General features: G+C 47.6%; 1 protein-coding gene across 1 annotated transcript in view; it reads right to left on the minus strand.

Moving 5' to 3' along the window:
* EYA2 (EYA transcriptional coactivator and phosphatase 2) overlaps positions 1–21,754 on the minus strand; it is a 209,175-nt gene that overhangs the window by 76,293 nt on the left and 111,128 nt on the right. Inside the window, exons 6-7 of the mRNA XM_081832260.1 lie at positions 4,500–4,567; positions 2,468–2,645 (exon numbers count right to left, since the gene is read on the minus strand). Of these exons, the coding sequence (XP_081688386.1) occupies positions 2,468–2,645; positions 4,500–4,567 (246 nt within the window). The remainder of the gene's footprint in view (positions 1–2,467; positions 2,646–4,499; positions 4,568–21,754) is intronic.

Raw genomic sequence — 21,754 nt, forward strand, 5'->3', positions numbered from 1 at the left:
AAATGCAAGGATATCTACATTACATTTGGGCATTCTAATTTATTGCTGTCATTTAATGATAATAAGCCTAAACCATCTCATACAAGAGAAGACATATGCATAGCAGATCTATGGAAGGAAAGAATGAATCCATAGGCTGGTGAGTTAGTTGCACAGGGATGTACACCATCTAGGGGTCAGGACATGGACTCTCCTACATGTTGATCCTAATCTAGGTGAGTTCCCTGGGTTGTGGATACCTGTTACTTTGGCCCACCCAGTGTCTCTACAGTCTTCCCCTGGGTGGTGTGCTCTGGGTTTCTCTGGGAAAGCACTTCTCCCTCACTCAGTCCATGTGGTCTGGGTGGGGATGAACCAACTCTAGCTCCTGCTGTGGGTATGAGACCCAGGTCTGCTGCCCCATCCCAGAATTCCATCCACTGCCACAGAGACTGGTGTGAGGATAGGTATGTGACCTAAGCTGGGCCAATAGAAGCGTTACCTGGGACCTCTGCACGGACTGTTAGGAAGGAGGAACTCTCTCTGAGGGGTAGATAAGCAGGAAGGACTGAATCCTGGAGCAGCTGGTGACCATCTTTGCCACCATAATGGGAAAGCCTGCTTGAGAGGGAAATGAACCCAAGAAAATGCAGAGCCAGAGGAAGAAAGAGACTGAGGCCCCAAATTATCATCTGAACCCCCTGGACCCAGCCTTGAATCCCTATACATCTTGATTATATATGCTTAAAAATTCCTTTTTTGGGGGTGTGTGGGTGGCTCAGTTGGTTGAGTGTCTGACTCTTGTTTTGGGCTCAGGTCAGGATCTCAGGGTCATGAGATGGAGACCTATGTTAGGCTCCTCACGCAGCAGGGAATCTGCTTGAGATTCTCTCTCCCTCTACCGTTCCCCCCATTTGTGTGTGCACTCTCTCTAAAATAAATAAATCTTTAAAAAATTGCTTTTTTTGCTTAAACTAGTTGGAGTTGCATCTTCTATCTTTTGAAGCCAGAAAGTCCTAATAAAAGGGATTCTTTTTTTTAAAAGATTTTATTTATTTATTTGAGAGAGAGAGAGAGAGCACACAAGCAGGGGGAGGGGCAGAGGGAGAAGGAGAAGCAGACTCCCCACTGAGCAGGGAGCCTAGCACAGGGTTTGATCCCAGGACCCTGGGATCATGACTTGAACCGAAGGCAGACGCTTAACCGACCGAGCCACCCAGGCACCGCAATAAAAGGATTTCTGAAGCTGATGCGCTATTGAAAACGTACACATGAGGATTTTTTAAAAGATTCTAGAATTCTCGATGAGAGAACCAGGGTCTAATGGCCACCGTCCTTCTGTTCTCAAATGGGTTTTTTTTTTTTTAAATTTACAAGCACATGTTTATTTGACGTATTTACGCAAATGGGTTTTAGATAACATAATCTCAGCTATGTGTGACTACTGAATATCCAGGAGTGCTGGTTATGGTGCCCAACAGGCCTGTGTTCAAATCCCAGTTCCACCAATCGCTAGCTTACTTACCACTTAAGTTACTTACCACTCTGATCTTCATTGTTCTTATCTGGAAAAGAGGGGGTACCTGAAAACCAGTTTTTGTGAGGATTGTGACTTTCCTTATCACAGTCTGTAATTCTGTATTTATGTGATTATTTGATTCCTGTCTGCAAGAATCATGTCTCTGTTGTACTATATTTTATTTCCTAAACTAAGGAGTACCTGGACAACAGCAGGTGCTTTATAAATGTTTGTTTAATCAATATATAAATAAGTGAAATGAGAAGATAACACAGATATGTGCTTGGCACATCTCAGATGGGCAACAAATACTACTTTCCCTTCTTTGAGGACTAGGGCTCACCAACTCCAGCGTCCACATGGGCCAGGCAGGTAATGAACCTGAAGTACATTGGCCAGATGTGGAATTGTGTGTGCCCTGTCTGAATGGGGCAGATATTACTCAGCCAGCCAAGTGTCGTCACTTAGGAAGGTAGACCTAAGTGATCAGGTCCAGATTTGCTTTCAAGAGAAGACCAGATTGGGGCGCCTGGGTGGCTCAGTTGATTAAGCGACTGCCTTTGGCTCAGGTCATGATCCTGGAGTCCCGGGATCGAGTCCCGCATCGGGCTCCCTGCTCAGCAGGGAGTCTGCTTCTCCCTCTGACCCTATCCCCTCCTGTGTTCCCTCTCTCATTCTCTCTCTCTCACTCTCAAATAAATAAAATCTTTAAAAAAAAAAAAGAGAAGACCAGATCTACTTTTAAGGGAAAGCATAAATTAGAATTTTTAGGTAAAAATTTTAAACATGGGTACAATTAAAGACACACACACACACACACACACAGAAAGGCCAACAAAATATATACGAGGACTGGATTTAGCTCTTGGGTGACCAGTTCATTACAATTGGGACCCATGTCCAGTCCATCCTTCCTATGAGAGCTCAGATTACAGCCACCAATAACCACAGGACAGCGACTGTACTTACCGCCAAGCAACTCAGAACTCTGGTTGGGGACGCTGTGAGATGCCTCCTGGAGGACATAGGTGGATGTGGAGAGGGGAGAAGGGCAGATGCTGCTGGCCGGGACGTAAGGAGGGCTGTAGGATGAGCTGTAATACTGGGAATACTGGCTCTGAGGGAAGCCGGGGTAGGAAGGATAGTCCTGGAAAGGGAAACACACACAAGGCGCTGAGTGAGGAAGTCTGTCTGGCCATGGGTCTTCCGTCCACCCAGTCACAGGCTGACAGTGGCAAGGGGCCTCATGGGGTGGGTTCTCCTGTGTCTGTCTCCATCTCTCCCACTAGAATAAAAGCTCCATGAGGGCAGGGACTTGCCCCAGATGCAAACCCTGAGACAAGGATGCAAGTGCAAGTATTTGGGAGGTGAACAAGACACCAGTTGGGGGAATGGGGAAGTGAGACAGGAAAGGGAAGAAGGAAAAGCAGCCCATCTGGGGGCTTTTAAGTGGGAACTGGAGGGAATTCCCCTGGAAAATACTGGGATGTTTTAAAACACACCCTCAGAATGATCTCTCCCAGGGGCAAGGGAGCTGGGCTGTTCATCCACCAACTCCAGCCAGCGTTTTTTGAGAGCTGCTCCCAGTGGTCTTCGTTCCCTGGCACGTTCCTCCTGCCCTGTGCTCTGGTCCTAGGGAACACCCTCAAGCCCTGGGATGCAGAGGTCAGCAGGTGCCCCCTGAGGGATGTGGGTGTGGCTCTGTCAGTGTCTGTCTTGATTGCTGTTATATCCCTAGCACCTGGAACAGTGCCGGGCACACAGGGGAGCTCAATAAATACTAGATAAATCGATGAACCAATGAATGAGTGATAAGGACCACATACACACATACCCAGGAGACTAGGTGACATTTTAAGTGCACGAGGGATACAAATACAGCAGCACCTATATACAGCATTAGGGATCAGAATCTTCTATGAGGAAGTCTCAGAGATAAAATCAAAGAATGCCAGTCCCCTTTTGATCAAGCTTTGCTTAAACCAGCCAGATATTCCAGCTCTCCCACACCACTGTTTCATATATTCCAAACAAGTCATTGTTTCAAATATTCTGCCCCACCAGCACCATAAACCGATGCTTCTCAACCTTGTGAAAACTTACGGGAAGTTCAGCTTCCTGGACCCCACCCCAGCCCTACAGAATCAGAATTTGTGGAGGTGGCATTGAGAGAATCTCCGTTTTTGACAAGCTCCTCTTGGTGAAATGGGCAGACACCCAGAGTGAAGAACCACACCTTAAAAAGGACTGTTGTATTTATGGGTATTTTATCCATGTACATAGTATACTGGAAATAATACAGAAATACAGACACCATCTCCCAATCTTCCAAGGTTTAAATCATTTAGATTCTTCAGCTCACTGAAGAAGAAATAGTGCATTCCTCATATTTAAATGTTAAATATTCCATAAAGCCAACCTACTCTGTGGTAGTTTTGTTTTAAGGCTAACCTGAAAGCATGTTAGCTTTTTGTTCTGAAATAATTCTAGACTTAATAGAAGAGGTGCACAAATAGGACAGAGCTCCCACTCTCATTCTTCATCTCTAAGTGAAAACAAGACAATCAAACTATTGGCCGGTGTTCATCTTCACAGGGTTGACCCGGTGTGATTTAACAAGGATTTATAAAGCCCCCACTGTGTGCTGGGCACTTGGCACTGGAATGCAGAAGTGAAGATGATGGATTCTCACGCTTGAGAAGGTCAAGAGAGCACATGCATTTGCATTCATACATTCTAGATTCAACAGTCACTGGGCATCACGGGCTCAGGTCAAGACGTAATATCGCCTACATCATCTTGGAAATCTACTAGTGATTCCAATTTCTCTGTCTCTACTCTGTATCTTTCAGATGGCCTTTTGCACAATCTGACTCCTGCGGTATCTAAACCCAGGGAATAAGAGACTGCATTTGTGGTGGGGGTTGTGGACTCTCGGGGTGCCCTGATTTAAGGTGGCTGTTTAAGGAAAGGGAATACAAGTGGTGGGAGCGACGTCTACCTGGTGCACACTTCCGAATCCGGCCGCATTGGTCAGGCCATTTGCTCCTTGGTAGATCCCCGCCGTGCCTGCAGGAAGGAGGAACGGGTACAGATGAGGTTTCTTACAGTCAGAGAGGGATGTGGAGGAGAAAGATGTGCCAGACAGGTGGGCTCTTCGAGGGCAGACAGATGGGGATGGAACCCGTGACCTCGGCAAGTTACCAAATCTCTCTGATGCTCAGTTCTGTCAATTAATGAATAAAAATAAGTAACTCCTCCATCAAAGGATTGTGGTGAGCAATAAAAGAGACAGTGCATGCAATACAGATTCTGGCTCTCAATAATTACGCTCACAAAAAATATTTATTTAAAAAATTGTGTAAGTGTACATGACATGCAGTTTACCATTTTAACTATTTCTAAGTGTACAGCTGAGTGGCATTTGCTACATTCACATTGTTGTGCGACCTTCACGACCATCCATGCCCAGAACTCATTTCATCTTGCAAAACTAAGACTGTGTCCCCATTAAATACTAAATCCCCACTCCTCCCCTCCCTCAGCCCCTGGCCCCCCCAATTCTACCTTCTCTATGACTGCGACAGCTCTAGGAACAACACACAAGTGGAATCATGTAGCATTTGTGCTTTTGTGACTGGCTTATTTCATTTAGCATCACGTCTTCAAGGATCGTCCACGTTGTGGCAGGTGCCCAGAATGACATCCCATTGTACCATATACCATTTTGTTTAGCCATTCATCTGTCGGTGGACACTTGGATTGCTTCCATTTTTTGGCTATCATGAATAATGCTGCTATGAACATGGGGGTAAAAATGCCTCTTTCAGACCCTGCTTTCAATTCTTTTGGGTACATACCCAATAACTGGATATGATAATTTGATTTTTAATTTTTTGAGGAACCACCTACTGTTGTCTACAGCATTCCATCATTTTATATTCCCACCAACAGTGCACAGGGTTCCAAATTCTCCACATCCTCATCAACACTTTCTTTCCTTCCTTCCTCCCTCCCTTCCTTCCTTTTCTTTCTTTTTCTGTCAGTAGCCATTCTAAGGGGTGCGAGATGGTAAATGAATAAACTGAATGGTGGTAAACTGAATAAATGCACAAAAGGACTTTTGCCCTCTGAGCATCAGTTGCCCCCATCTATAAAATGGGAATAAAAATGATACTTCTATTACTACTGGTAAATGCGATTTACTGAATGAATAAGTGAGTGGTGAATGGGGTGTCACTGAAGACAGGGTGGCCAGGCAAGGCCTCTCTGAGGTGACACTGGAGCTGAGACGTTTCAGTGATGGACACAACCTGGGGGAGGAGCGTTCACTAACTGAGCACACAGATCCTAAAGCAGGGATTCGCTTGGCAGGTTAGAGAAAGAGAGGAAAGGCCAATGAGGCAGGAGCCCAGAGAGGGAAGAGGGTGGCCACAGCAACAGCCATGGTGAACTTGTGTGTGTCAGGTGCCATTCTGAGCTCTTTCTGGACAAACTGAGGCCCGGAGAAGTTAAGTGACGTGCCCAAGGCAGCACAGAGAGTGGGTGACAACTGCTGGGGCTGGAACCAGGCAGTCTGACTTGAGTTTTCAACACCTCTCTATGGTGCTGCTGTTGCTGTTTTACAAACTGTTCTTTTGGGGGTTATAACTTACATCCTATAACATTCCTCCACTGGGATCAGTTGGATAATTTTTAAAGTAAGTCGGTATAACTGTGCACCCGTGACCACAATGCAGTTTTAGAACATTTCCATCACCCCCAAAGTTCCCTGATGCCCCTCTGCAGTCAACCCCCACCCCCATCCCCAGCATCAGGCAGCTGACCCACTGCTGATTCTAGAGTTCTGCCTTTTCTAGAAATTTCACAGAAACGGGATCAGACGATATGTACTTGTATCTGGCCTCCTTCCCTCCGCATAAGGCTGCAGTAGCTACTCCATGTCGTAGTGTGGATCAGCAGTTCATTCCTTTTCATTGCTGGATAGTACTGTGTGTGTAAATGTACCACATCCAATTTGGGGCTATTCCAGATAAAGAGGCTCTAAACATTTGCATATGAGTCCTTGTGTGGATGTATGTTTTCATTCCCCTTGGGCAGATCCCAAGGAGCAGGATTGTGGAAATCATGCGGCAAGAGAATGTTTTAGTTTCTTTTTCTTTTTTTTTTGAGTATGTTTTACTTTTCAAAGACATGGCCAAAGTGTCTTCCAAGTGACTGTACCATTTCACAAACCTACTAGCAGTGTATGAGATTTCCAGCTTCTTCAGCACTTGGCATTTTCAGTCTTTTTGATCATAGCCTTCTAGTAGGTATGCAGTGGTATTTCCTTGTGGTTTTAGATAGTGTTTGTCCAGTGATTAACCATGTCGGGCATCTTTTTATGTGCTTATCAGCCATCCATGTATCTTTTTAGATGAATATCTATTCAAATCTTTTGCCCATTAAAAAGAAAGTTAGGTATGTCCTCTTAAAATTTAGTTGTAAGAGTTTCTTGTATGCTCTGGACACAAGTCCTTTATCAGATACACGATGTGCAAATATTACCTCCAAGTCGGTAGCTTGTCCTTTCATTTTCTTTATGGTGTCTTTTGAAGAGCAGAAGCTGTTTTTTGTTTTTTTTTTTAAATCAATATCCTCCTTATGGATCTTGCTTTCACTGATTAACCCAAGGTCATATTCTTTCTTATGTTTTCTTCCAGAAATTTTATAGTTTTAGCTCTATGATCTAATGTAAGTGAATTTTGTGTGTATGGTATGAGGTAAGGGTCTAAATGAATCTTTTGCATATGGATATCCAATTGTTCCAGCACCCCTATAAAAAGTTTATTCTTGGCACCTTTGCCAAAAATTAAGTGACAATATGAGAGTTTATTTCTGGACTCTGTTCCACTGATGTATCTAGCCTATACCAACTCCATCCTGACCTGATTACTGTAGCTTTATAGTAAGTTCTGAAATGAGGTAGCATAAGTTTTCCTTTTGTTCTTCTTTTTCAAGATTGTTTTGGCTTCTATGTATAAACTTAGCATTTACATATCAACTTTAGAATAAGCTCGTTGATTTCTGTTGGCCAGAAGGAAGTGACACATTTTTCAACCCAGAATCCTGCATCCTGAGAAAATATCCTTCAGGAATAAAGGGAAAATCAAGACATTCTCAAATGAAGAAAAACTTAGAAAATCTGTCACAGCAGACATACTCTGAGAAGATGAGTATAGGAAGTTCTTGACACAGACAGGAAATTTTAAAAAGGACTCTTGGAACATCAGGAGGGAGAAAGAAAAAAGTAAAAATATCGGTAAATAAAGTCTCCTTTCTGTATGGTTATACCAACCAACTCAATATGCAGTTAGGTCTATAAAAGTTTGCTATCAAATTTTAGGAGTTTTCAAATGTGTTTTATAATTATCTAAAAATATTGAAATGGCTCCAAAGTCAAATCTACAAAATAAACTATACCCATACCCAGGGGTGAGAAGGATTCTGTGCTGGGCACCCAGACGGGTTCTGTAATGCCTGCTGGGGAGAGGTGGGGCCAGGGAAGGCTTCCCAGAAGAAGTGACACCTAAACTGATCTCTGAAGGATGAGTTGGAGCCAGCAAGGTGAAGAGAGGAAGGACCAGGAACATGGCCACACCTGGGCATCCTCACCTGATCTCCAACACAGGGAGGCTTGTCCAAGGACCAGAACCCACAGAATTTGTCCACAATAGTGTGGCACGCTGAGATCCCATTCTGTCCTCAATGGCCTGTTCAGACAGGTCCAGAGAAGGTCTAGGCCAGCCTGTTCCATTCTAAATCATTTTTGGGGCCATGGTTACCATGATGACCCTACCTGGTAAAGCTTAGAAACACACCTGCCCTCTGAAGAGTCTTGGCCACAGTGTTTTCTGTTCTGATTTCTCTTTTCTTTTGTGTCAACCTTCCGCATGACAACTTTGGACAGGTTTAAAAACAAAGAGGCCACAGTCTGGTCCCTTGGTATTCTTTCTCCCAAAGAGCCCCTTGTTTGTTTTCGTTCTGTGACCCAGGGGCATCCGAAGAATGGACAGCTGAACAAACTGCAGTGTGCCGAGGGCAGTCCCAGGCCCCTGCAGGGAGACATCCATCCCATGCCTGAGGACCCGGGAGGATGGGGGCACGTGGCCCCAGATATCTTGTGCCACAACATGTGGTCTCTGGAGGGTTTTCCAAATGGACCGCCTTGAGCTGGAATGTTTAACACCGACCTCTTGCCTCCATCCAGCTGGTGGAGTGCCCACAGGAGGGCTGGGGAAGGCAAGGGTAAGATGAGGAAAAAGTCCTCTCTTAAGGTGACGGTGCAGGTCCTGCTAGGGGTCCCCTGATATCCATTCACCCCTTCTGTCTCGTGTCAACAGAACCTCTGCTTTTAAGCTGGGCACATGCCTGATTAGAATAAACACTATTTTCCCCAGCTTTCCTTGTGGAGGGTGTGGCCATGGGATGAGTTCTAGTCAAGGGGAGGGTAGTAAGTTAATGTGTGCAATTGCCTGAGTATGCCCTTAGAGGGCAAGGGTGAGGCCTCCCTTTCCCTGCGAAATACGGTCATCTTGGATCACATGGCTGGGACCCCTGCCACATTTGCAGACCAGAGCCACCATATCAGCAAAACAATTTTCAAGTGGGTATTTATCCATTTATTTGACAATACATTTCCTAGTGAAATGTATCACCATGTCAGGTACTGTTGTGGATACGGCAGTGAGTAAGGGGTTGATGCTCACATTTAGGGAGGAGACAGAACACAATCAAGTGGATAGACACACAAAGAGTTAAGATAATTCCAGATCCAAATGCAGTGATGCATTACACAGCACTACTGAGCTGTGGACTGTGGGCTGGAACCTGCCCGCAAACTGTTCTAAATGACATGAGTATAGACATTGGGAGATGGTGTGTCGGAACGTCTCTTGTCTGCTGAATCTGATACTAAAAATCAGGACTTGTAATTAGTGTCTTAAAAATTTTCATTGTTGGGGCACCTGGGTGGCTCAGTCGGTTAAGCGTCTGCCTTTGGCTCAGGTCATGATCCCAGGGTTCTCAGATCAAGTCCCGCATCGGGCTCCCTGCTCAGCGGGGAGCCTGCTTCTCCCTCTCCCTCTGCCTGCCGCTCCCCCCACTTGTGCGCTCTCTCTCTGTCAAATAAATAAAATCTCAAAAAAAAAAAGAAAGAAATTTAAAAAAATTTCATTGTTTTTCCATCTTTTTTTTTCATGATTGCCCCATCCTTTTTGATATTTTTCCTCTACTTACCCCTTCTCCTGTGAAATTCTAATATTATAGATAATTGCGTATCTGTTTAGGTATTTATGTATACTTGCGCTTCACACAAAAAGAGTAAGATGTTTTTGTCCCCACTCTGAGAACCATTTTTTGCTGCCTTTGGGTGATATTGCCCCCAATCAGAATGCAAGTTCTAGAGATTCATTTTTATTGTATTTTACAATAAATGAAGGAAAAACCCCCGGTCCTTCACCTCAGTGAACATGTGAAATCCTGGGTGATCCAGCATCTGGAGGTGGGCCTCGGTGCCAAGTAAAGATGCCCCCTCCCACCCCATCGCACACTGTTATGCGCAGTGACTTGTTCAACACAGCTGTCCACCTTCCTTATGTAGTTTACAGAAGCTTGGTGCTGGAAAGTTCCCTGGCTTGTCCAACAGCATCTGAGCTGCTGGACATCTACTCTTACATGTCTACTAGGTCGGCCATAAAAAAACAAAACAAAAAAACCCCCCACAAAATGGAAAATAACAAGCGTTGGTGAGGATGTGGAGAAATTGGAAACCTTGCACACTGTGTAGGACGTGTAGGACGTGCAGCCGCCATGGAAGGGAGCTTGCGGATGCCTCACAAAGGTACACATAGAATTACCATGTGACCCAGCAATCCCCCTCCCGGGTACACACCCCAAAGAGTTGAAAACAGAGGTTCAGACAGAAACCTGTACACAAACGTTCCTAGCAGCACTACTCACAACAGCCAAAAGGCAGACCACGCCCGATGTCCATCGGCTGATAAATGGATAAACGGAATGTGGCAAATGCATATGATGGAAGATTACGCAGCTGTAAAAAGGAATGGAGTCCTGACACACGCTACAGCGTGGATGAACGTTGGAAACATTGTAAGTGGAAAATGTTAGATGTCAAAGACCACATGCTGTCTGATTTGCCTTTATATGAGATGTTCAGAACAGACCAATCCACAGAGACCGAAGGAGACTAGTGATGCTGGGAGCTGGCGGCAGGGGCGAATCGGGAGTGACAGCCTCATGGGTGATGGGGTTTCCTTTTGGGGTGATAAGAATGTCTTGGAACTAGATAGAGGTGGTGGTCACACAACACTGTGAAGAACCATGCACTCTAAAATGGTTACTGTTATGTGAATTGGATCTCCATTGAAAACAAAACAAAATTTCTACTTTCACTGCCTCCCAGTCCCATCCCACAGCCGGTCTCCCAGGCAAGAGCAAAGGAGGAGAACGGGGACGCCCAGAGAATTCAGGACCCTTCCCTCTGCCACACTCCTGGAAGCTCCTTGGGCTTTGAGAGAAGAGGTGATATCTGCATCTCTGGGATTCCTTGTGCCCACCCCGAGTTCAGGGAACCATGCCTGTCCCTACCTCTTCAACACCGACCTCACGTTCCCTTCCCATCTTCTTTCCCTTTTTGGAAGTATCATGGCTTCATCTAACCAGGCTGCAAGATGCCCTGCAGAAGGCTCTTTGGAATGGGGGTGGGGTGGGAGAGACAAGCTGGGTCTGGCTCTCCCCCGGGCAACAGTGGGCCACTTTCCGAGATCACCAAGCAGCTCTCATGTGCAGGGGCCACGTACAACGCGGGTGGCATTTGGGGTCTTTGAACTGCTGTCAGTGCGCAAAGATCCATCCTCCTTTATTACTGCTGTCAGCAGGGCCAGGGCCCCTGGGGGACACACTCCATGTAAACTGGGAAGCGAGCATATTGACTGCACGTTACTGCCCACAATGCTGAGCCCCCCTCTCTGCTGAGCCCTCCAGTCAGCCCCACCACGGAGGTCACTGCGCAAAAGTGGCAGCGCCCGCCGGATTCTGGAGAACTCCCCGAGCACCCGGAGCCCGATGTGCCAGCAGGACTTTTCACAGCAGATGAGACAACTGGGAATCATATCGATGTGGAGATGTTTAATGGAGAGATACTAGGGAACGTGCTGAGAGGTGTGCACTCTCTGGATACTTCTCCTCAACTTCCCTGCGGGGAAAGCACTCCCACGGTGCTCCGAGGGGCACAATCTGGTTTCACTCTTCCTTCCTCCACCTGCTACTCCTCACCACACAGTCACAAGTGAGAGGTGGCAAGCCATTCTGGGATGAGGGAAGGAAGGCAAGCATGTCAGGGCAACTGGGGCTTCTCCTTCCAGTCCCATCAGGGTCCTGGGTCCTGCACAGGTGGGCAGAAGAATTAGCAGAAATGAGTTATCCCAGCTCTTGTGTTCTAAAGTTTAAGCCCTGGAGTGTGGGAGGATTTGAGTTGCAGGCTAATGCTTCTCGAACTGTCAGGGAAGGACTAGTGTTTAACAAAGACATGGTTGCATAACCAGCATGCAACTCACGCCCCATGTAATTCACCACGTGATACCCCAACCCCCAAATGGCCGTACATCCTGTGCTGAGATGAGCTGCGGATTGCATGGCTGGTGGCTGGGGCAGAATTTAGTCTTTAACTGCTGGGAAAGTTTCTCTCTCTTACTCTCAGTTCTGTACTTATGTTATCATAGGCCAGTGAGTTTGTGGACTGGCCCCAGTTGGTGGGCCAACTAAGAATTAGGTTGATGTAGGCAAAATGGCTTAGGAAATATGAAGGAAGAAGGATTCTCTTGGGAGGATGGGTGATTCTTCTGGCTAAAGAAATGGGGTAGGGCAAGAGGGAAGGCAAGGGGGTGGGCAGAGAAAGAAAAAGACAATGAGCAGGGAGTCCTGGGGCAGAGGGATTCTCTGTTCCCACACACAGGTGCTGAGAAAGCAGCAAGCCTCCCCTCCATGGGAAGGGGCTGTGTGTGCTGAGTCTGAGATAGGCAGCCCTCAGAACCTTCCAGGCCCAACAGGAGAGGGAGGTGAGGGAAGGAGCTTGATGCAGCCACGATGGTAAATGGCAACTGACACACGGCATTAGTGTTGGGAAACGATGGGGGGTGGTGGGGATTGCGGCAAACTGGAATACGCAGTTTTTTGTGTTTTTTGTTTTGTTTTGTTTTTAAAGATTTTATTTATTTATTTATTTATTTTTAAAGCTTTTATTTATTTATCTGAGACAGAGAGAATGAGAGAGACAGAGAGCACATGAGAGGGGGGAGGGTCAGAGGGAGTAGCAGGCTCCCTGCCGAGCAGGGAGCCCGATGCGGGACTCGATCCAGGGACTCCAGGATCATGACCTGAGCTGAAGGCAGTCGCTTAACCAACTGAGCCACCCAGGTGCCCTAAAGATTTTATTTTTAACTAATCTCTACACCTGACATGGGCTCGAACTTACAACCCCAAGATCAAGAGTCACATACTACACCGACTGAGCCAGCCAGGCGCCCCTGGGATGCACAGTTTGGCTCCCCACAGGCATTCCCAGTTCCTTTCTCCTTGCGTGTTACTTTCCTTGCTTTCCCAGTTTCCCTTGCAGTTCTGAGATGGCTATGTAATCTAGTTCCGGCCAAGGGGCTTCTGGGAAAGACTTTTCTTTTGTTCCCCTGCCGGTTCCTCCCCTGGATTATGTGAAGATGTAATGCCTGGAGTTACAGCAGCCATCTTGGGACACGAGGCTACAAACATAAAAGCAAAAGGCCCACACGCTGAGGTTGAAGGAGTGGAAGGATAAAAAAAACCTGGTCCTTGAAGATATAAATGAGCTGCCAAACCAATCTTAGGGTCAGACTTCTTGCTAAATGCACAATAAATGTTATTATGGGTTAAGCCAACATTAGTTGGGCTTTTTGTTACTAGCAGCCCAAAGCATTCCTGACTGATACAATGCTGCTCAGCTCCAACTTACCTCTGTCCCCTGGAAGTGTAATCTAATGTAGCCAGGGCTTCTGATTTTTCCAAAGAAGTGAAAAATCTGCGTTTATATATGGAAATTTCCCAATGTTATATATAGGAAACAAATATAAATTAGTTGGGATTAAAAAAAAAAAACCAAAACAAACAAAAACATATTTGCAGGGGATGTGGCCTGTGGGTTTCCAGTTTGTGACCTCTGGTCTAGGAAGACAGAACAATGAAACATTCCTGTGCCCACAGTGTGGCAAAGACACGGTGATGAAGAGCCCCAGATGGGAAGAAGCCTCACGGATGGAGAGGGTGGACAAGTCGGCAGCAGTCTGGGTCTCAGTGAGGGAGGATGATAAACCCCTGACACTATGACACACTGGCTTGGGATAAGATGCCAGAACCATGGCCAAAATTCCAGAGAATTTGAGGAAAGCCTTGAAAGACTACAATGAAACTTTCCGACCGGCCCAGGGGAATGGTAGCTCAAAGTAGAAATCATGTTGAAAGGCTGAAAATAAAGTCAGATCCTCTTTTTACCCCCTTGAGCTTACACATCGAGATTTATACCTTCTACAGAAGACACAGAGGGATTCTTTATGTCCCTGGAATTGTGCCTCCACCAACGTCAGGGAGCCTGTGTGGACAGTCGCGGACATCAGCCCATCCCTTTTGTCATCCTGCAAAATGCTGGGTACTAACTGTCGAGTGAATTCAAGTTCATGGCACATTTTCCTCACTAGCGCACCCAAGACCTCTCTTTTTAAAAAATGTGTTTCCTTTCATTCCCTGTCACTTCACAGGCAATGATTCTAGCATGTCTCAGGCGCATCCCACCATCTCTATGGGTTCCTGCACAAGTTCACCAGTGTTTTGTGGGCAGGTACATCATTTTTGTGAATTCTGTTTGTTACATTTCCTATGATTTCTTGGTTTTTTCACTCATCAGGAAGTTCTTAAGACCTGTCTATGTTGCTGTGGGTACATCCTGTTTGTTCCATTTCATTATATTCCATATGGTTCCTCTGTTTTTTTTTGCCCACCACTAAGTCCTTGGGCTCCATCCACGTTGCTAGAGGCGCCGCTCCCCTGTTGGACGAGCAACTGCTCAGCCCTCCCTTGTGTGCATTCTCCGTATCTCCTGCTCCTCCTCTGGGACAGTGCCCGGGACACCTCCATGTCCGCCCACCGCAGCACAAACACCCTTGGACCGTCCCCTGTGGGCCTGTGTGTGAGTCTCCTTGGGATGTATCCCTAGGAGTGGGACGGTTGGGTCCCAAAGTCCTAAGACCTGGTCTCCCTAAGGGCCAGGCGAGAGCTCCTGGCTGCAGATGCATGCTCCCCCCCAGCAGTGCTGATGGTCCCCCACCCCTGCATCCCCACCAACGGCTGGCTAACCCCCCTTGTTAAGTATTGCTATCCTAATACGACTAACATGATATCTGCCTTGTTATCTTTAATTCATGTTTCTCTGATTACCGGTGACTCTGCACATCCTTCTTGGGCTTGTTGCCTTCTGGATTCCCTCTGCTTTCCAAGGAGATGGTGAGAGTCACCATGAAAACCTCTCCTCCTTTTCTTGGGCTAAGCTCAGCTTTAACTGAACCCAAGCCCTTGGAAACCTCTTAGTTACTGGCATTAGCGCTTAGACGAATGATAAAAAAATAATAATAATGGCCTCCATTTACTGAGCACTTCCTTCCCCAGGGCTAGTCACTGTTCGAGCAGTATCTTGCTTCATCTAGACCACAACCCTAGGAAGTCGGTCCTAGTATGAAATGGCAGAGCAGGGTTCAAGCCCGGGTTGGCCTGACCCCGAAGCCCTGGCGCCCAGCCAGCGTGAGGCCCTGCCTTCTCAGCGCTGTGGGAAATCACACAGGTCACTGCCTGCCTCGGTTCTCCAGCCAACCCAATGTCCCTGTCACCACAGGCTTGACGTGTCACCCCCAGCAGCGCAAAGAAAGCCTTGCAGATAATCCCAGGGAAAAGCAGCCCCTAATCGATGTTTCTTGCTTTGGAATCCACTTTACGACTTCTTTCCCTACAGCCAAGGGACCTACTGTCCCGGGTCCACGGTGAACTCAAAAACAAGTACTTGTTCATCTTACTGATGCCAGTGTTTAAAATTGTCGAAAACACACCAGGACAGCAAGTGAAAAGACCTGGGTGTGTAACCGGGGGTTGATATAAAAAGTTACCTGCACATAATGCGTAAAATGGAAAAGCCACGAGTAGGTAGAGAGAAATGAGCCCGACCTAGTCAAGTACCCCATCCGTGGCCCAGGGTCCAGAAAGGGACAAATCACAGGTCTCCCCAGGTTGATGGCTCTGCTTCTTTTCTTTGCCCAGAATACCAAGTGATGAAGGCAAAGCCCTGGCTTGACCTGGCAAGCTCTGGTCCTGCCCTTGACCTACTGTGTTCATTCAGGCACTCATTTGTTCAATAAATATTTGCTGACTGCCTAGTGTGTGCTACGATTTCTGTTTTGAGAAAGAGCTAGGTAGGTCCTGTCTTGGATCATGGGGCCTGGGGGTGGGGGGTGGGGGGGGAAGACAACAGAGAATCCATGCATAATTGATTATTTGCCCTGTGACTAGAGACACTGGTTGAAAGTGCTAAGCTTCAGTTTCCCCAGCTGTAAAATGGAACTAAACAGTTTATTTGGTTTATTATGAGGATTCTGTAAGATACGGCATATACAAGGCAGAGCCCATTTACAGAGTAAATGTTCCATAAATGGTAGCTGGGATTATTATTCTTTGTGTGTTAATAATCACCATCAAGATGTCAACAATGCTAGCTAGTATTCCATCAATACACCATTTAAAAAAAATATTTGTGAGAATAAAAACACCCGAGGAAGGTTAAAAAAAACACAACAACAATTTGGGTAAGGCCAAACAGAAGATTCCAGATGAAAACAAAGGATTTGGGGAGATGCAGATTGAGCTTTCAGCTCTAAGACCAACAGGGATGCATGGTCCACACGCCAGGGAGGGAGGCATCCATATCCGTTTTGCTGGCACTGAGTCCTCTAGTCTATTTTGCCATCTTAAAAAAAATCCACATGCGGGGCACCTGGGTGGCTCAGTCGTTAAGTGTCTGCCTTCGGCTCAGGTCGTGATCCCAGGGCCCTGGGATCGAGCCCCGCATCGGGCTCCCTGCTCGGTGGGAAGCCTGCTTCTCCCTCTCCCACTCCCCCTGCTTGTGTTCCCTCTCTCTCTCTGTGTCTCTCTCTCTCAAATAAATAAATAAAATCTTAAAAAAAAAAAAAAATCCAAATGCGCACCCGGAGCCTGTCCTCTTGCATCTTGGCTGCACGTGGAGTCCAGCCCACATCTGTGTTTAATCAAATCAGTTGCTAAATGTCACAATGGCCTCATTCACAGGTAGCGTAAAGCGTATTTAACTGGCAATAAAACAACCCGCATTCCTGAGAATGCCATTTCAGACAGGCTGCCCTGTCACTGCATCCCTGCCGCCTGAGCAGGAGTGATGTCGGGCAGAGATGGGGAGGAGGGCCGAGAAGGGCAACAATACGCAGAGGAAAGGCGACCACATGTGGATCCACATGGGCCGGGCTGGAAAGAGAGTCAACTCGCAGTGCCAGCTGGGAAGAGGCAAGTGGCAATTGTGAGCACACTCTAGACTAAACGTCGCTATTTGTTTGTGGCAGTTATGCAGAGGATTGATAGATTTGGAGGGCTTCTTAGAGGAGGTGGCAACCGAGCAGAAGCTAAATGGACGGGAAGGAGCCAGCCACAGAGAGGATCTGGGGAAAGAGCAGGTTGGGGGCAACAGCAAAATGCAAAGGCCCCGAGGTGTGAGGAATGCAAAGAAGGCCAGTGTGCGTGAAATGGAGAGATGGGGGTGCAGTATGTGTCACGAGGTCAGAGAGGTCTTCAGGGGCCGAATCATGCGGGGCTTGGTTGCGGGGAGGTCACCGGGAGGCACTGGCATTATTTCTGACTGCAGTGGGAAGCCTCACATGGAGAGTTTTCAGCAGAGGAGTGACATAATCTGATACAACATGGGGAAGGACCGACCGTGTGACTTCGCTCAGTGGGGCGGAAACAGATCAGAGGGTCACAGTGGATCCCAAGACCAAGGGCACTATTCTTACTGCCAAGGATCTTCTCTGGAGGGATTGTCCGGAGTGGTAAACCATAAAGATCAGGGCTTCTGAGGCAAGTTACACCTGATGGAGAGAGATTTTCACTGATCTAGTGCCAAGGAAGGCACTGAGGTTAGACGTACCTTACTGCCCTGATGGAAATTTGGCAGGGATGGAGTATGTGAGGCAGCCTGGACCAATCAGTGCATCACGCTCCCCTGATGACAAAGACTGCTTAAGGGGTGTGCATCTCAACTAAGCAGACCCGAATGAGAGGACACTGCCATGTGCCTCATGGTAAAGAGGCAGGAGGTCCTGCGGCCGCTTGGCCACCATGAGAGCACCAGGCCTTTTCATGACTGCCCTCCTCCTCAAAGAGATAACACACCCAGTTTTCACTGCCCAGATATGCAAAAAAAAAGTCTGCTCAAGAATAGACGGATGACTGAATCATCATCCTCGGTGCCCCTCCTCCTCTGACCCATCCAAATACTGTCACTGATTTCTGTGCATAGGGCCTCTGAAAACCCTGTAAGTCTGTCCCCCTTTCTCCACCTCCACCACCTCCATGCCTCTACCATTTCTTTACCTGGGGACTGCCTAGCTTCCTCCCTGATTTTCCTTCATCTGCCCTGACCCTGGCTCAATCCGCTATCCTCACAGCCTCCCAGAGCTCTTTTCCAGCTCTGTCACAGCGTCCTTGGTTTCCCTTCACAGGGTCCACAGGCCTGCTGTGACCTGCCTCTTCTCTGACCTCACTGAGCCCCATCTTTCAGCCCTATGATGGGTTGATTTGTTTCCCCCACAAAAGATATATTCAAGCCCTCGCCCCAGTACCTTTGAATGTGACTTATTTGGAAACAGGGTCTTTGCAGATGGCATCAAGTTAAGATGAGGTCATGCTGGATCAGGGTGGGGCCTCATCCAGGGACAGGTGTCCTCTTACAAAGAGAAAAGTTTGGAGGCAGACACAGAGGGAGGAGCACCAGGTAAAGATGGGGGCAGCGATGGGCCTCCAAGCCAAGGACTGCCGGCAACCACCGGGAGCTGGGAGAGAGGCAACGAACTGATTCTCCCCCTGAGCCTCCAGAAGGAACCAAGCCTGGTGCTAGCTGGAGTCTGGACTTCGGACTTCCAGAACTGTAAAGAGAATACTGTCCTGTCATTTTCAACCACCCAGTTTATGGTGTTTCTGTTACAGCAGCCCTAGCAAATCAACACCGCCACCCCCCCTTTGCCTCCTTCCAGCCACCTGGCCACTGGGACATCATTTTAGGACGTCTGCGTTTACTTGTCCCTCTGCCTGTAATACCTGCTCAGAGCCCAGCGTGTCTCTAACACTAATGTGTATACAACTACCTGGGGATCCCATTAGAAAGCAGATTCTGCAGGTTCTGGGTGAGACCTGAACTTCTAACACTCTCCCAGGCGATGCTGATGCGGTCAGACAGGGCACCACAGCTGGAAGCCCTGACCTCTCCCACAGCTGGCTACCTCTTGTCAGCCAGGACTCTGCTCAGCTGTGACCTTTCCCGGCCACCCCAGAGCATGCCCACTCCCCAGCGTCCCCTCACTCCGGCCGCACCTTACACATCGCTCTGGTGTGGTTGTTTCCTGTTGCTGGAATTCACACCCCTGAAGCCACCCTATGTATTTAGAAACATATTTACTGTTCATCTCATTCCCACTAGGACGTCAGCTCACGAGAGCTGGGACTCTGTTGGCTGCTTTGTGCCTGGTTTCTAGAAGAGTAAGCATGTCGCGGCTCTCTGAAAAAAATTTTTGAACAAAACAAACAAAAAGAATGTCTGTCTTGTTCTTGGCACTATTTCCAGCTTCTAGCACAGGACCTGGCATGTAACAGACATTCAATAACTATATATTGAATGAATACATTAAAAGAGCAAATGAACTGACCTGGATAATTGTTTCTTTTTTTTTTTTTTTTTTAAAGATTTTATTTATTTGACAGAGACAGCAAGAGAGGGAACACAAGCAGGGGGAGTGGGAGAGGGAGAAGCAGGCCTCCCACGGAGCAGGAAGCCTGATGCGGGGCTCGATCCCAGGACCCTGGGATCATGACCTGAGCCGAAGGCAGACGCTTAACAACTGAGCCACCCAGGCGCCCCTGGATAATCGTTTCTGATTATCGAGCCCATTCTGTGTCAGGAACTCCGCTAAGTCCCTTCCCCTGGTTATCCTAGTTTATCCCCCACCCAACAAGGAGAACAGAACCAAGTAGGCTCTACTGTGATCCCTTATCAATCATTCTGTTTACTGAGCACCTACTATATGCCAGTCTGTCCTAAGCACTAAGGACAGAGCCATGGACAAGAGAAGGTAAACACCGCCTCCGTGGAGCCCACATCCTAGCGGGGAGGGGCTGAAAATGAATAAACATGTAAAACTGGTTGGACCTAGGGAACTCGGGTACTGGCGGGTGGTCACAGAAGGCTCTTTATGTGAGCAAAGATTTGCAAGATGTGAAAGACTGAAGCTCACAGACAGAGGTTAAGCAACTTGCTGCTTACAACTCTGAGACTGCAAATGGCACAGCTGGGATTCGAACCTGGGGCTGTCTGACTCTGGGGTCTGTTGGTTTTCACCTCAGTGTTCTCCCCCCTCCATCCTGCTGGGGAATTCCCACCCCACCAGAGGGTTTACTAATAGTTTCAGCGGGTGTCCGACTTAGCCTAGCGGAAAATGCCTCTCCTCCCCCTATTCACTCCCAATGCACCCCAAATGCTGGCCTGGTTGCATGGGGGTCTGAGTCCCCAATGGCAGATGGTTGCCTAGCTGCCCAGCAGCCAGGGCTCAGTAACGAGGGGAAGTCGGCTGCAGGCTAGGGCCCCGCCCTGGGGCTAGCAGAAGCCAACATCTGGTTTGTGACAGGGTGGCCCTAAAAAGCTACGGTATGGGCTCTAAAGTTACCTTCTCCAAATTGATACTTTTTTCAAATAGAGAGGTCAAGTGCTCACCGGAATGACCTCCCACGGCAATCCTCGAGTGCCTCATAAGATACAAATCCTCCATCTGTCCGAATGATGGGCAAAGAGCCTCGTAAAATGGTACATTATTCTCAGGTACCTTTGCAGGGGTACCGGGCTCATTCCCTCTGAATGTCAACTCTGCCCCTCTACTCACCAAGCTGCCCGTTCCAAGTGTTTACCATTAGCAGTGAGGCTCTTTCCACAGACCTGTAAATTCCAAGCGGCCCATCTGAAATACCCCAGGAGGATGTGGGAATGACGCACGCAAAGGCCACAGCTTCCCTTAAGATATCTCCCACGTTCAGATCAAAGCCGTCTTGTCCTTGGTCCTAACGGCCATAATTCACTCCTTGCCCTAAAACCTCACGTTGCTTTTAAAGAGTTGATGGACCCAGCAGCTGCGGACCTCGGCTTTCATCTCTGCTGGATTTATTTCCCCTTCTCCGGCCAGCTCTTCCAATCTCTGTAGCTGAAAGTGTTTCCAAAGGCCCAGAATTTGGGTGTCACTCTTCCCCACTCCCACCATCACCAGTGGGTGCTTTTGAGCCTGTCTTCAAACTCGGTGGGGTGCTCACATTTCCAGAGCACATCCTATGGCTGAGGTCAGCCCAAGGGGTGGATGAAGCCCTGCCGGTGTGGCCTGCGGAACATTCTGTGTTTTTATCTTTTCCCCTCTTTTTACACGAGGAAAGCATTTAAACCAAGGGGTTGCAGGGTGGGGACTCTGTTGATCAAGGTCAGCCCTGCTAGTAATAAGACAGTCTGACATCACGTAGCCCTGATAAGATGCACGGAGGGTACACATTGCCTGCGTGGTCTGCTAGCCCCAAACGCACAAACTCGATCTAATTATGAGAAAACACCAGACAGACCTAAACCCAGGGACATTCAACAAAACACCCAACTAGTGTTCAACAAGGGGTCAAGGTCATGAAAGACGGACGGGCTGTCACAGAAGAGTCACAACCACTAAACCCAACATGGGATCCTGGATTGGACCCTGGGAACAGAAAATGGATGTTTGTAGAAAGACCGGTGGTCTTTGGATAAGTCCATCATTCAGTTAAAGCACAGAGCTACTGTCAGCTTCCTGGTTTTGACCACTGCACAGC

This window comes from Leptonychotes weddellii, chromosome 10 (genome assembly GCF_054177405.1).
Source record: "Leptonychotes weddellii isolate Sample4059 chromosome 10, ASM5417740v2, whole genome shotgun sequence".
NCBI lineage: Eukaryota > Metazoa > Chordata > Mammalia > Carnivora > Phocidae > Leptonychotes > Leptonychotes weddellii.